The following is a 14,370-nucleotide window of genomic DNA, read 5'->3' on the forward strand; positions in this document are numbered from 1 at the left end:
ATGAGTGTCACTCCCTCTGCAACACACCCCACCCTCTGACAGCTTTGGGAACGGACAAAAGATCAGTGGGAAGCCACAACACACAACACTGCACATTTGCTTTTTGTTCTCTTCCCAATTATTTGGCTATTTCTGGTTTTTATTTATCTGTGTGCATGCCTACATATCAACAACCTTTTTGGTTTGTTTTTTTTTTTAACTATCCAGACACTGATCTGGCAGATTCAAATGTATTTTATTTAATATACTTGCAGAACTATTTGTATATGTCATCTCAACTCTATCTTTTCAAGTGGATTGGTGTCCATACAGTCATTCAACAAAAGCAAAAACGTTACTCTCTCACTCGGTGCATTTGCTTTATGTCTGTGCCTATTTAAAACATTGCTAAAATTACAGACCATTGCAGTTTCCGAACGAAGCGTGAGAAGCCAGGAGACAGTACAGCAGCATTACTCAAGCTCAATTCTACTTTATTCTTCAATGTATATAAAGCTGCGCTTCAAACACAGAAGACAGCTTTTTTCCTTATGGGATGCAACCTTTGTGCAAGTGAGAAAGTGCTCTGAGCAACTACTTGAAATCCAAGGATAAAAGAGGCAATTTAGCAGGTAGCATCACCTGCAAACACCACAACGCCCTTATCTTCAATTCTATGTACCACACTCTTTCACTGCAGGCAACTCCAGCACAGCTTTGCCAAAGGTTATCCTGGGAAAAAGGAAAATCACAACTGAACTGACTGAAATCAAACAGTTCATTCCCACTCTTTCTTTCTAATGCAAACCTGTATCTCCTCAGTTATCACTAGTGGAAGGTCTCTCCAACCATGGCACGGGGGTTGGAACTGGATGATTTTTATGATTCCTTCCAACCAAACCATGCTATGATTCCATAATCACAGCTGCTCAGGTAAAGTTTTATTATTGCTGCACCAATAATTAAAGAAGCCATGCAGTTCTTCTTGCAAGATTAAATAATTTCACTTTTTTGAGCAAGCTTGTGTGTTCATGCAACTTGAAAAAAAACATAGTATGACTCCATTAAAACTCTTTGCAGCCTTCAGAGCACATACATTGTGTTCCTAGACACTTTAATGAAACAGAACTTTTTTCAGCATTAAACCACAATAAATAGAGCTGGACTTGGAATGAAGTGTTTCCTTTAACAAATCTTCTAGCCAACTGGCCAGCTTGCCTGCCTGGTCCTAAGTTTTGGTCATTTCCCACACCCGTTTCCACAGAAGCCAACAGGTAAGAGCATCACCCCAGTACTCTCTCGGCTACAGCTGCTCGCAAGCTCGTGGTCCCCATTCACAGCTCAGCTATTTGTCCTACATCTGTGGTTTCACAGCAGCACTGCATGGAAAAATCTTTCATTTTATTTTGTCTTTGGGAACTAAAGGAAGTTAAGTGCAACGCTTGAAAATCCCCAATGCCAGTCATAACAGGAAACTAATCTAATACACAATACTAAACAGCAGGCCTTAAATCGGACATCCGTGTGAGCCTACCGCCCCACCTGATGCCAAAGCATCAGGTTTTAATTCCTCTAATACTCTTGGCCCAGTGATGTTTGTCAGTAATGCAAAAGGAAACAAGCAAAATAGGCTATTTATGGGGGAAAGAGGGAAATCGGAAGCAAACAGGGCAGAACCAAGAGGTCCATGGAAGCTGAGCTGTAGGTTTAAGCCCAGAGAGCTGCTAAGACTTGCCAGACAAGCAGCATTTTAGAGAACACAATTAAGAATAAATCTGCAAAACTAAAGAACACCAGTTCCAAACATTTACTTGAAACACAAGCTAGCCAAAAATAGCATTCATAATAAAGCATTTAATTTCAAAAAGAAAAAAAAAAAACAAAGGATAGCCAAGTATCCTACAATTTCAGGCTAAACATAAGCACAACTTATTTAATTTTTTAAGGTAGAGAAGGACCACTCTTTCCAGGCACTTCTCAGACACGATTACATGCTGTATGGATAATTGTAGATATTTTAGTGGCACTGCCGCACAGAGTGCATATGTTATCCGTCTGCTGTACCGTCAGACCTCAGAGAGAGATGGATAAACAGCAGACAGCAAGGAAAGGACATTGCTGTCTCTATTTCAGGGAAAAGGTACTTTCTGCCCCCTCCAACTGTTAGTGAGGTCATAGAATCATCAGTGCCTTTCTGCTGACCCAGTTGTTCTGCAACGTTACACGCTGTTCTCCCACCGACACCAGGTCAACAAGCAGCTTCCCATTATGCCACCTCATACGCAGGGTTTGCACAGGGGACCAGTGTTCTCCAACTGGGTCAGCATTTTCACAACCTCTTATCTACACGGAGCCTCCACGCTGTCGCTGCACTGTGATTAGGATCAGCTATTTGTTAGGTTGAGCCACACCATCTCCAGACAGAGCTGTTAGCCACTGCCCAAGCACAGCTTCTCAGGCTTTAGGCAAAAAGCGATGGTGCCTTTGGCTCTGAAGAGCCCTGAAGCCTCTGTGCTGCGCTGCCACCTTGCAGTGCTCTGACCACAAGTTGTGAGACGGGAAAGCCAAGAGGCACCAGCCAAATCCTACATCCACACCACCTGAAGTTTCCCCACTAATGCTTCCAGCACAATGCTTATTTGATTAAGCTCCTTAGCAGAAGGCACCAGGAGGCTGAGCGTGCCACACCTTCTCCAGCCTGATGGGAAGGCTTCACTACTCAGAGCATTATTTCAAGTCTGTCTGGTTTCAATGGCCAACTAAGCAGTCAGCTCTTGCCTGCTAAATTAATATACAGCATCAAGAAACACTTTTCCTTGTGTCCCTGGTTACACACACTAATCAAATTGCCTCTAGCATATCAGTGTTTTGGATATCCCAGACAGCCTTTCATCTCACGGCATGCCTTCTTTTCCAGAGTCTCCTTCCTGGAGCACTCATGAATCGCTTTGCATCTCTTTCAGTTCTTATGTAGGGGCATCAACAGCAGACCTTAATGTTTACTATGTCTTGCCTACCACGGCCTATATTGATGACAATCTTCCCACTCCACTTCCCAGAGCCTCGTCTATGCACCCGGCATAGCTATTTACCCTTCCCAAGCACAACAGCACGCTGAGACTTACGCTTAAGCATTTCCCCACTGTATACATGGACCCTTTTCGATATCAGGCCAGCGCGACAGCTGTGGGCTGTGCAAGCTGCAAATCTGACCACTCAAGAGGGTGCAGAGCCAACTAGATCATTCTTCAAAATGGATCTGGAAAATGTGGGATCCAGATCCGTGGAATCACTGAGCACTCACCAGAGCTTATCGTCCCTCCAGTGTCTTGTCAAAACACAGTTGGTCAAGGTTCCAGTTATTCCAAAATACTGGATAACACCAGTACTACAGAAAGACCATTAGAAACACTCCATGCACGTGAAGAAGGCTTCAAAAGAAGGAAACATTAAAGGGAGGTATATGAAGAAAGCCTTGTGTGCATGCACTGAAGTCATTCTGGATGTTTCTTAGGGTTTCACGAAGAGCGAATCAGAGGGGAAAAGTCTGCCTTCCACAAAAGCAGCTCTCCTTAAAGCCGCTATGATGACGTCTCGGAACCACATACACAAACAAGCCTTGCTAAACACCATCAGCTATTGCAGTGTGCTTACCATACAGCACCTGCGTGGGGGGTGAGAGCCCTCATGCTTAGAGGGAGCTGCCTGAAAAAATCTAGAGCCTTGAACCTATTCCTGACTGACCTTTGGAGTTAGCTTTGTTTCCGAAGCCGAAATCAGGCCAGGCCAGCACTCCCTTTCTGCAGGGCATTATCCATCACCCAACAGAAATAAACAGGTATCTGTGATTTGACTGGTAACATTCTAACCGTATTCCATTAGGCTTCTAAATCATTCAAGTGCATAAGCAAATTTTCTCTCCAAGATGTTCAACTTCCTCCCCTCACTCCCGACATTTTTGGCAACCTACCCTCTTGCGTTTTGACATCTGCAAGGCTGCATTCCTCTTGCTCGGCTTCAGCGCTCTGCTTAATGTTCTCTACTTCCAGCCAAAAACTGTCCATTGACAAGTTGTCCAAGGACTCTACCCTGGAATTCGTGCCCTCTGACACCAGGGACGCCAAAGGACTCTTCGGAGGAAGCTGGTTCATTTTTCTAGGGCAATTTCTGGTACTGAGAGAGGAAGAGATAAGAAGAGAGAGAGATTAAACTACACATATTCAGACACGGCATTCACAATACAGCAGTCTTCATTGATTAATGACTGCAATAAAAGCCAAACAGAGGTAAGTGCTGGACTTCCTTTGGTGAGTGTTTAGCAATAACACAAAAAGGTTGGGATCAAATCCCCTGGAGTAAGGAAAAAACTGCTGTCCAAACACACAAGAGGATGCAGGATCAACATGAATTTTCCGACGCTGTCCTTCCAGTGACCTCCGCGATACCACCTACCACTCCCATACCCTTGCTTCCAGGAATCTCCTGTGAACTTGCACAGATTCCCTCCACATTTGCAAACAACCAAGACATTTCATGCTTGGTAGACGCGTGTTCTGATTGTCTGCCACGCACAGCAAGCCCAGCACCTCCCGGCCGCAGCAGACTGAATCCAGTAGGCTTGTCCCCAGTGTGCAAAAACTGGCACAGCTTCATCCCCTGCACTTCAGCTCACACGATAAACAACTTAGATGTTTGAGGCCCTCTTTTCCTGCTCATACCAGATTTTTCAGCTGTGAAACAGCACAAGTGTCCCAGAAAACCCAAACATAGAGAATTTTCTTACCAGCCTGCTGATTAATTCATGGGCGGCTGCCGCCCAGACTGGCCTCGCTCAGCTTTCAACCTCTTTGCAGAAAGTTGGGAGGTTCTCACCAGTTCCTCTGATGCCTCTCCTAATTTAATGTCTCTCCTAAAATGAGTTTTAATCCACTTCAAAGGCTCACAAGCCATTCAAACCCTTTTTTTCAAGGACTAAAAAAAAAGGGAAAAAGTAGAACCTACTTGTGAAAACACCTCAAATGATTCAACTCATGAATACAAAATTCAAAAGACTGCATGGGATGCTAACTCTGCATGGTTTGAAAAACACCTGTGAACAGCCACTACCACCAAAGAGACTGGAATTGCTTTCTAGTTTCATGACAGAAAAAAAGAAAGCAGATTGAGTCTTATGCCTCAAAAACCATGACAACAAAACATATACAAAGTGCCATTTAGCCTCCTAAGTCTGGAAGGACTTAGAAAGTTATAGATGGCAAAATATCTGGAAAGTTTTAGTTCCTTTCATTCCAGAAAGTGCAAGTTCTGGCACTAACTTGTTTCTGTTATAAGAAGCCTTTAAAGTACTAAAGGACTAAACTTGAAGGTCTACCAGCCAAAAGGCCTATACTGTAGGATATTCTGCACTTCAATACACATACATATGTGTAAATTATGTTCATACCTTTTTCTAACATGCACACAGCCAGTCCTTCTCTTCTAAAGGTCAGAACTAAAGCAATAACCATTATTCCTGGAACATCTGGAGTTAGCAGCAGCATTAGGAACAAGAATAAGAAGCGTTTTGTTTGTTTGTTTTACAGGAACAGAAAAGTTAAAGACTGGAAAGAGCTATTGCACCACCCAGCCCACCCCGACAGGGGCAGAGGTGATCTCTTTGTTTGGTACCCATTCCCACCTACCCAGTCCTGGATATCCAAATAAAAGGCCTCCAGCTGAAATGCCACTTTATAGCCTGTTAAAGCGCTTAAATAGTCAATCTAATATTTTAATTTATTTTTTACCTTCGTAGTTCATGCCCACCTCTCTCTGTTCCATTGTAGCGACTATTCCAAATGGTTATTTCCCCTTTCAGCTTTTTATTTATATCTTCATCCATTAGGAGTTAAAAATTTCGATCACAGTCCTCAAATTGACTCTTTATCTTTAGTACTATTCTACACCTTCTCACACTTGCCAACAGCCTTCTCATAAGAGGATTAGATTTTTAAGAAGCCACCTTGCTAGTGTCAAAAAGACTATTTAATTCTTTGTCACGATGTCACACAAATTCTACTAAATGCCAGTCAACAGAAATTATCACTTGCAACATGAAACTAGAAGGAGGATTTTAGATTATCTGAGTGACTTCGTTTTGCCCATATCAGTGTCGCAAATACTGTGGCGGCCGAACCTGCACTGAAGAGCAATCTCCCAATGCACAACACTACTAAAGAACCACCTTACAAGCTCTCCTAATCGCTCTACTAAAGGCACTCAGCAGGCACACAGTTCCTGTTCTCGCCCTAAGTGACTGTCCTATACTACTGTGGGATCTATATTATGCAGATCAAAGCAGCTCTGAAGTTTACCTTTCCTTTGCGTTCAGCTTGGTTTAGGGCCAGCTCATCTAACACGTCAGAAATCTCCATGGATTCACACTGGAATACAACTTAGATTTGCAGATCCAGCAGAACCTACCCTAGACCCAAGTAGCAGCTTTTACCCAGCACATGTGCTCTACAGCAAGTCTGTGTGTACAACAATCCCTTCTCCACACCTGCCAGAGGCCTGCCTGGAAACAAAAAAACCAAATTTTAAGCCAGCATAAAGTCTTCAGCTCTTTCAAAAGGGTGACTATTGACTTAGATGTTCTGCATGACTTACCCAGTTACCAGATCCTGAGTGCAAGTTTATGTCCAGAAGATGCTACAACCAAGTGGAGTAATACTTACCCAAGGCACTAGGGCAAATTCCTGGTGCTCATTTGAGAAGGATCGCACCATCTTTACAGTCCAGATTTCAGGCTATAGCCTTGCCAGCAGCTACTTTTGATCTACCAGCTCCTTTAGTCCATGTCAAGAACACAGTACTGGTGGCAAAGGCAGAGTTTTCCCAGACAACAGTGAAATGCTGTACCCCATCCCACTCCAACCTGTGCTTCTGTACCACTCACAGTTGTTATGCTTCCTTCCACAGATGGAAATAGAGGTGATCTAGCAGCCTTTGCACCAAAAGGTTCACACTATACGCCTAATTTAAGGGAGTCATTTGAACTACTTGTGTATCAAACAGCTTAAAAGCCATCCTAACTTTTTTCCTCAAGAACTTCACGGTCTGAGGCACTAAACTATTTCATCAAGGTGCGGAACGTCAATGTCACATAGCAGGTCCACACAGCATTAGCAGGATCCAAAGTCCAGCTCTACAAGTTCTAAGCTAGCATTGTTGTTCCTGGTAACAGGACAACACCAAAGCAAAGTCAGGCCTTTAAATTTAGAAAAGGTTCTGTTTTCTGGTCTAAACACTCTTTTCTTGAAAACACTGCACAGTGTTTTACAAATCCAACTACCCAGGTGGAAGGTTAATTTTAGATTCAGTGCACCTAAGGGATTGTTCTTCCTCACTGCATTTCCCAAGTCAAGGGAGGGCAAGCTGTGATTTATAAACATAGCAGCAGTTTAGATTAAAAGTGCAGATTGTTGGCTTAAAATGTTAATCGCTCAGTTGCAACTGGGCAAAGAGGAGGTGAAATAATCAAGTTCACTTGGTTGCACTGTCAACGTAACAAAAAGCTTAAGACTGTAGTTTTAAACGTTAACCCAAGAAAAAGCCAACTGACAGAACAATCTAGTTACGGACAACCATAAAGGAATGACTCTGAAAAGATTGACCATCCCAATGCAACCTTGTGCACTTGTTTAAGAGCAGATTAAGTTTTAATGGGGCTTGAGATCTCATTCAGCCGACTCTAACACCTTCAGTTTAACCCTGACTTAATGTTAACAGCAGATTTAAGAGAAATTAGACTAGCATGGCCCTTATAGGGCTCATTTTCCTATTATTTTGTCTATAAATCCCCTCTGCATTGAGCACTGGTAGCCCTGAGCAAGATTTCCACACCTGAATAGTGCTGTCTGAGCACTGGTGAGCCAGTGGCTTGCTGGTCCTGGGCTAGAACATGAAACCTCAGAGTAGTTTCTGATCTATTCCTAGATACTGTCAACACTGAAAATATATTGCAAACACTCATGCAACTCTTGACCCTTTGAATATCAAAATAAAATAAACAGTGTTGCTATGCATTTGTTCATTCCAGGCTTGAATCACTCCCATCGGTGAGCTTCTCAGAGGATCTGTAGCTGCCCAGGCTACTACAGTGCTTGCTCAACATCCTGCCCTCATCGAAATACCTCTCTAGCAGATGAATAAATAAATAGGTTCATACTTGACCATTTCAGATGGAACAGGAGGTGACAAGTGAGAGCCAAGAAAATGGAAATCATTTAATACTGTTTCCAGAAAAAACTAGGATGAGGAAAAAAAAAAAAAATCAAGAACAGAAGAACCAAATTATAGAAGGCAGTCATTCCACACAACAAGCACCTAGTTGTTAAAGACATTTCAAAAGATCTGAAGCAAGCACAAAAGCACACATGAAACAAAGAAATAGAATCACAGAATAGTTTGGGTTGAGAGAGACCTTAAAGATCATCCAGTTCCAACCCCCCTGCCATGGGCAGGGACATCCCACTGGCTCAGGCTGCCCAAGGCCCATCCAACCTGGCCTGGAACACCTCCAGGGATGGGGCAGCCACAGCTGCCCTGAGCAACCTGTGCTAGTATCTCACCACCCTCATTGTGAAGAAATTCCTCTTTATGTCAAGCCTAAACCTGCCCTTCTCTAGTTTATACCCGTTCCCCCTCGTCCTATCACTACAAACCTTTGTAAACAGCCCCTCCCCAACTTTCTTGTAGCCCCTTCACAAACAGAGGAGTCCGAATTAACCTCAAGAACATGTCAGAAGCATCACACCAAGACACAGCGTCATAGTGATTCTGACCACTAGCACGAAACACAAGCTCTTTTGAAAGTGGAAAAAAAAGCACAAGAAATTATCAACTGGTTGCAGTATTTTGGCAGATAAAGACACTAAGTCAGAGAACAAAAATACATCAGCATCACAACACACACACACGTTACCAGCTTCCAATTTACTTCAAGGTCAAAAACAATCAATGGGTACAAGATGAAAAGAAACAAAATAGTTCTTACAGGAAAAACCGCCTCTTCACTTTGCTTCCAAGTTCCTACCCTGAGCAAGCAGCTTAAAGCCAAGCGAAGAACTGCGTAGGTAATTCTTAAGAGAAAGAATCACCTCAAGATCAGCACATAATAACATGACAGGCTTTCTTGTTTAAAATCATGTAGTAGTGGAAAAAGCGTCCAGAAACAATAGATGAGAATTTGAAAAGCTGGAGAAACACTGAAGGAGAAAGTCACATAGTTATAGCTATATTAAATATAGATCAGTTTGTTCACTGAAAATATTGGAAATTTAAATCTCAGTCTTTGAAAGATATCAACGTTAATATAAGAACAACTTTGTGACATAAAAGTCTATCTCGTTACCATCAGAATTTCAGATGAAATATTCGTAATCAGCTATTTTATTCAGACACAATTACACAACTCCATTCCCAACACAGATAGCAAATCCACCCAGGATAAACCTTGTGGAAACAAGCTCCACAATTTTGCCACCAAAGGTCAGAATCAAAAGCAAGCTTCACTGCAAATCTTTAAAGCCTGGTGTTGCTATGCTTACAATCCTCCAAATTTTGTACACAAACACGACACACTACCAATTCCCTCCTCCTCCTCCCCACAATAAGCAGCAAAAAATAAAACTGAAGTTGACTCTTATGAGAAAAAGAACACGCGGCTGGTTCAACTTAAAGACGGACAATTATGAAGTTACTGCAGCAGTGAAGAACAGTAACTTTACCCCACAGACTCTTACCATGCCTTACTTTCACTGGCTTAACTAAAGCAAAGCAGCTGAAGAGGTAGAATTAAAGCAATCTTAAAGGAGGCTGCCACTGCTGACAGACACCTTCGCATTTCTCTAACCACAGGGATTTCCTCATACACTCAGTAGTTTCACCGAGAGCATCTCCTACAGGAAGTTACAGCGCCTCTAGCCCAGGCTGATTTATTATATATAGCTCTGCTGCCAACCACCACTTATGTTCGCATTAAGGCATTTTATCAAGGACTTTGTACCCATGGGATGGCGCACTTGAAGGTCTGGCTCTATAGCACCAGCAAGAATAGCTAGGATGTCACTACTACAATTTGCTAATAAGATTACAGCTTGTTTTCAGTAACACAGCAATCAGTTCATCAAGATCTTCCATTATGCAAGCAGCTCAGGGAGCAGCGTCATTTCAGGTTGTTTTGAAGAAGCCTGTTCTGCAAGTGATAAAGAGGACGTGCCAGATAGCTCTGCACGCTGCAGCATTTCATACCAGATCCAGCTTTCACTCACCCCAACAACAACAAAACACTCCCCAACTCCTGTCCTGGCATTCCCAGTGACACCGGAAAGATGAAATAGTAATCCTTTGCCCAGTGCTACATGGAAAGACTTGGATCTTGATGCTGGTGTGTAACACACTGCTGTAGCTTGGCCCCTCCTTCGCTTTCTGTTACAGACCTCAACTCCACCACAGCACTGTGTTTTAAATAAAGTACAGGTTATAACTTAACAATAATTGTTTCTATCAAAATATTTAAAGGTAAAGAAAGTCCATCTGAATATGTGTCTTAAGCCTTCACTGGGCGTAGACTCATCTCCACTCAGTCTAGTAAGGGTCTAAACAAGCCAGCTAAGGAATAGGAAAGTGTGCCTCTGAGATCTGCCTGGAGGCGTCTCAGACAAACTCAGAGCAGAATAAACACTGGATTGATAAGCCCATGCAGATACAGCCAAATTAAAAAATACTCAAAGCAATGTTTAGCTTAGACTATTAGCTGGGTGTCTGTCCCATCACACTAAAGTTTGGGTTGGCTTCAGAAGACGTAAGCCATGCTCTCTGGATGTGTTTTTTGGTTTCACGGTAAGGGCACTGCAGAGGAGCCTGTTCACTTTCCCTGTGTTCGCATGGCAAGCCAAACAGGAAAGGCTTTTCATTGACATGGAAATCCGGCTGTGAGAAAGGGGTACCTGGCCAAAACAAAGCTTTAGGAATACCAAGATCCTTAGTGCAATTCTGAATTCGGTTTACTGAATAATTATGTGAGACTCATTGATTCGAAGGCGGCACTCTCATCCCTATTCCCATCTTCACGCACTCCCCTGAACCCACATTCATCTAAACACACAACCAGCAGCCACAACGATCCAGTCTGCCGTTCAAGTTCCACCAATCAGCACAACACGAGGATGCCAAAATCCACAGAGCAGTTACCATGGGGCTGTGAAACCCACATGGCACTGCTCACAGACAGGAGCTCTGACCTACTTGTTCTCACCCATTACCGTGTCCTCAGCACAGAAGCTGCCCCAGGCTCCCTCTGGTTGCTCGGAGGCAGAGCCTGGACACAAACTTCCCACAAAGCGATTGGCATGGACTGGCTGCTCTTCAGTGACTCGGCTGTCACAGCCCTGTAGCACTCACTGCTAGGGATTTTGCTGAGGCCACAATGAGTCAATACCTCCTGGTTACTAAACGCATCCTCAAAACATGCTACCGTTAAGTCAGATGAGACACCCTTACTTTAGGGGTGAAACACACCCCATATGTAAAGGTGTAACTAAATCTTTCTGCTAGAAAAAAGCATCACTACTGTGACTTTAGGGGAGATTCTCAAGCTCTACCCTCCTCAGCTGCCCAGCTTTGGGACAAAGAGGGTGAGGCACCAAACAGCTTTCAGAGGACAAACTGCTGTGAGTCTTGAGTCTTTAAAAAAAAAGGAAAAAGCTGTGAATTTACTTTTTGTGTGATCGAGTATTAAAGCAAAGTCATTTTACTAAAACACAGATTCACATATACTAAATAGTTGCCCTACAAACTCTCTAAACTCAGAATAAATCAGGATGGTAGAACTCATTCTCATTTCTGGTTGGAGCCCATTCTACCAGCTGTACGTACATCACAGTAAACAATGAGTAACTTGAAATTGTTGCTTAGGTGAATGGGAACAGGCAAGAGACTTTGAAGAGGTCACAAAAGTAACCTGCTGACTGGCACGAAGTAAGGAGTGGTTGAGAGATGCGCTGGAATCCAGCTACGCTTCATGCATGAGAGGTTTCGAGATGCAGGAAGATGGGAAGGACAGTCATAAAGTCCTTGCTTGGATTTCTCAGCAAAGACTTACTACATATAAGTGTTTGGTTATTACACTGCCATGGAAAGCCTCCCCTTGGCTGAGAGTCATAACTAATTCTTGAACTGATATCTGGAGTGCTGCCTGCAAGCACAGGGCCACCAACCCCACCATCAGCCACCTCAGGTACCACAAAAGCTTTACAACACCAAGAGGAGGAACACAAGGGAAGGAGAGCTGGCTCAGCAAGAGCTTTTTCTCAGCAGTGCTTTGGAAGCACAGCACCACCACCACCAGGTAAGCTGGTAGGTGTCTTAATGGGAACCAAAGAGCATGCCACAGTGACTGCTGCAAAAACAAACAGTCATTAAGTCGATTAATTAGTAGACCTGGACAGCTGGTGTATCAACTTATTGTACAGGCATGTTTTAGGTCAATCCTAGCAGATTTAGTTACATCTTTACATACAGGATGCATTTCACCTGCTAGGGAGTCCCAAATCCACAGGTACGAAGTGCCACCTGCCCAAGAGTTAAATGTTTTCGTTAAAGTCAGTGAGCAAATTTGAGGTTCCTGCTGTAGCACCTCTTCAGACCTGTCAACAGAAGTGTTCCGGCACCGACACAGACACTGGAACTCAACTAACTTGTTTGGCAAAAACTTAAGTTGTTGCTGAAGATTTTGATTTCTATCAAAGAAACCCTGCAATAAGCAAGGTGTTCTCTTCCTCTTACACATGGGTAATTTTAAAGCAATTTACTATACTATTCTGGTGTCAGCCCCCCTAAGATTATTAACTACTTTTTTTTTTACATCTCAAATTTTGTCCAAGATCTTTTAAAGATTCCCTTTCTTGCCTTTACACACAAGGTCAAAGCAGACTAGGAAATACTAGAAGTCACACAGAAACAAGAAAACATGAGCTATGGTTAGTGATTTTATTTCTATGAGTACATTCACACAAAACCAACACTTCTTAATTACTGCAGCAAAGAAATAGTGAAACTTGATGCCACTTCTAAGCTAGTGTAAATACACATTTGATGAGGTCATAAGTCATTTCATGCCCAGTGAGCACACAAACAGTATTTGTTGAGCAGAGTCGTCTGATTTTCAGTTCTATCCTTTCGTACGTGCGCTTTGCATGATTTTTATAAATGAGCTGTTCTTACCTTCATATGGCTCTAAAAATGACTGAACAGCTCTCAAACCCCACAGGTAGCATTACCTCTGAATCACAAGGAAACAGTCTGCATTTCAGCCCCTGCAGCCACGCAGGCATGCAGCCCCCAGGTCCCACTTCTACAGCTCACTGCACTCATCCTAATTACAGAGTTAATACCAAAAAAAGAGAGCTTTAATAGATTTCATTTCACTATCAAGGCAGCCAAAGAACAGTTTTAAACAGCATATTATAGCCTGCTCATCCCTGAAAATATACCTTGCTTCCACCTCTCCTGCTCCAGGTATTGCCCTACCTCTACACCCTCCCTTCAGGAGGAAGGGCAGTTCTCACCCTGCACGGCGACCGCACTCCATACCTGCTGAGTCGGGTGCAACTGGGTGGCTGGGCTGGAACCAGCACCCCCCAGGATCTGGGCATCCCACTTCTGGTGGCCCCAGAGCCACATCTGCCACTCTTATCCATGTCCAGATGGGGAGAAAAGCTGTCAGTCCATCCGCACTGCTCTGCTGTTGAGTTGAGGAGCAGCTGCCGAGCCTCACAGCTAATAATGAAGAGCCACTCATCACCCACAAGGTGTCGATTTGGTGTCTGTGAGCATCCTCTCCTCCCTCTCGCGTCCACCCACCTGAGCCTTCAAGGCAGCGATGCCCAAGGCTAAGCCACCCACGCCTGGGACATGGGCTGGAGGACACAGCTCACAGCCAGCAGGCAGACCTTGGAGCAACCAGAAAATACCAAGGAGTTATTTCCAAGCCTGGGCTGAAGCTAAGGCTTGCTAAACATTCACTCAAGCCTCAGCTGCGTCAAAGTAGTAACTCCCACAAGCAACACTGGGAAGGAGGAGTCACAGAATCACAGAATCACAAGGTTGGAAAGGACCCATTGGATCATCGAGTCCAACCGTTCCTAACACTCCCTAAACCATGTCCTTAAGTACTTCATCCACCCGTTCCTTAAACACCTCCAGGGAAGGCGACTCGACCACCTCCCTGGGCAGCCTGTTCCAGTACCCAATGACTCTTACTGTGAAGAATTTTTTTCTGATATCCAACCTGAACCTCCCCTGACGGAGCTTCAGGCCATTCCCTCTAGTCCTGTCCCCTGTCACTTGGGA

The 14,370-nt window shown here is 43.7% G+C and overlaps 1 protein-coding gene across 1 annotated transcript in view; it reads right to left on the reverse strand.

Annotated features, from left to right (window-relative positions):
- ARHGAP40 (Rho GTPase activating protein 40) overlaps window positions 1-14,039 on the reverse strand; it is a 28,972-nt gene extending 14,933 nt beyond the window's left edge. Inside the window, 3 exon segments of the mRNA XM_054081843.1 lie at window positions 3,950-4,152; window positions 13,612-13,881; window positions 13,924-14,039. Coding sequence (XP_053937818.1) covers window positions 3,950-4,152; window positions 13,612-13,881; window positions 13,924-14,039 — 589 coding nt within the window.
- Between the last annotated feature and the right edge of the window lie 331 nt (window positions 14,040-14,370).

The sequence above is a fragment of the Cuculus canorus genome, chromosome 16, assembly GCF_017976375.1.
Source record: "Cuculus canorus isolate bCucCan1 chromosome 16, bCucCan1.pri, whole genome shotgun sequence".
Classification (NCBI taxonomy): Eukaryota; Metazoa; Chordata; class Aves; order Cuculiformes; family Cuculidae; genus Cuculus; species Cuculus canorus.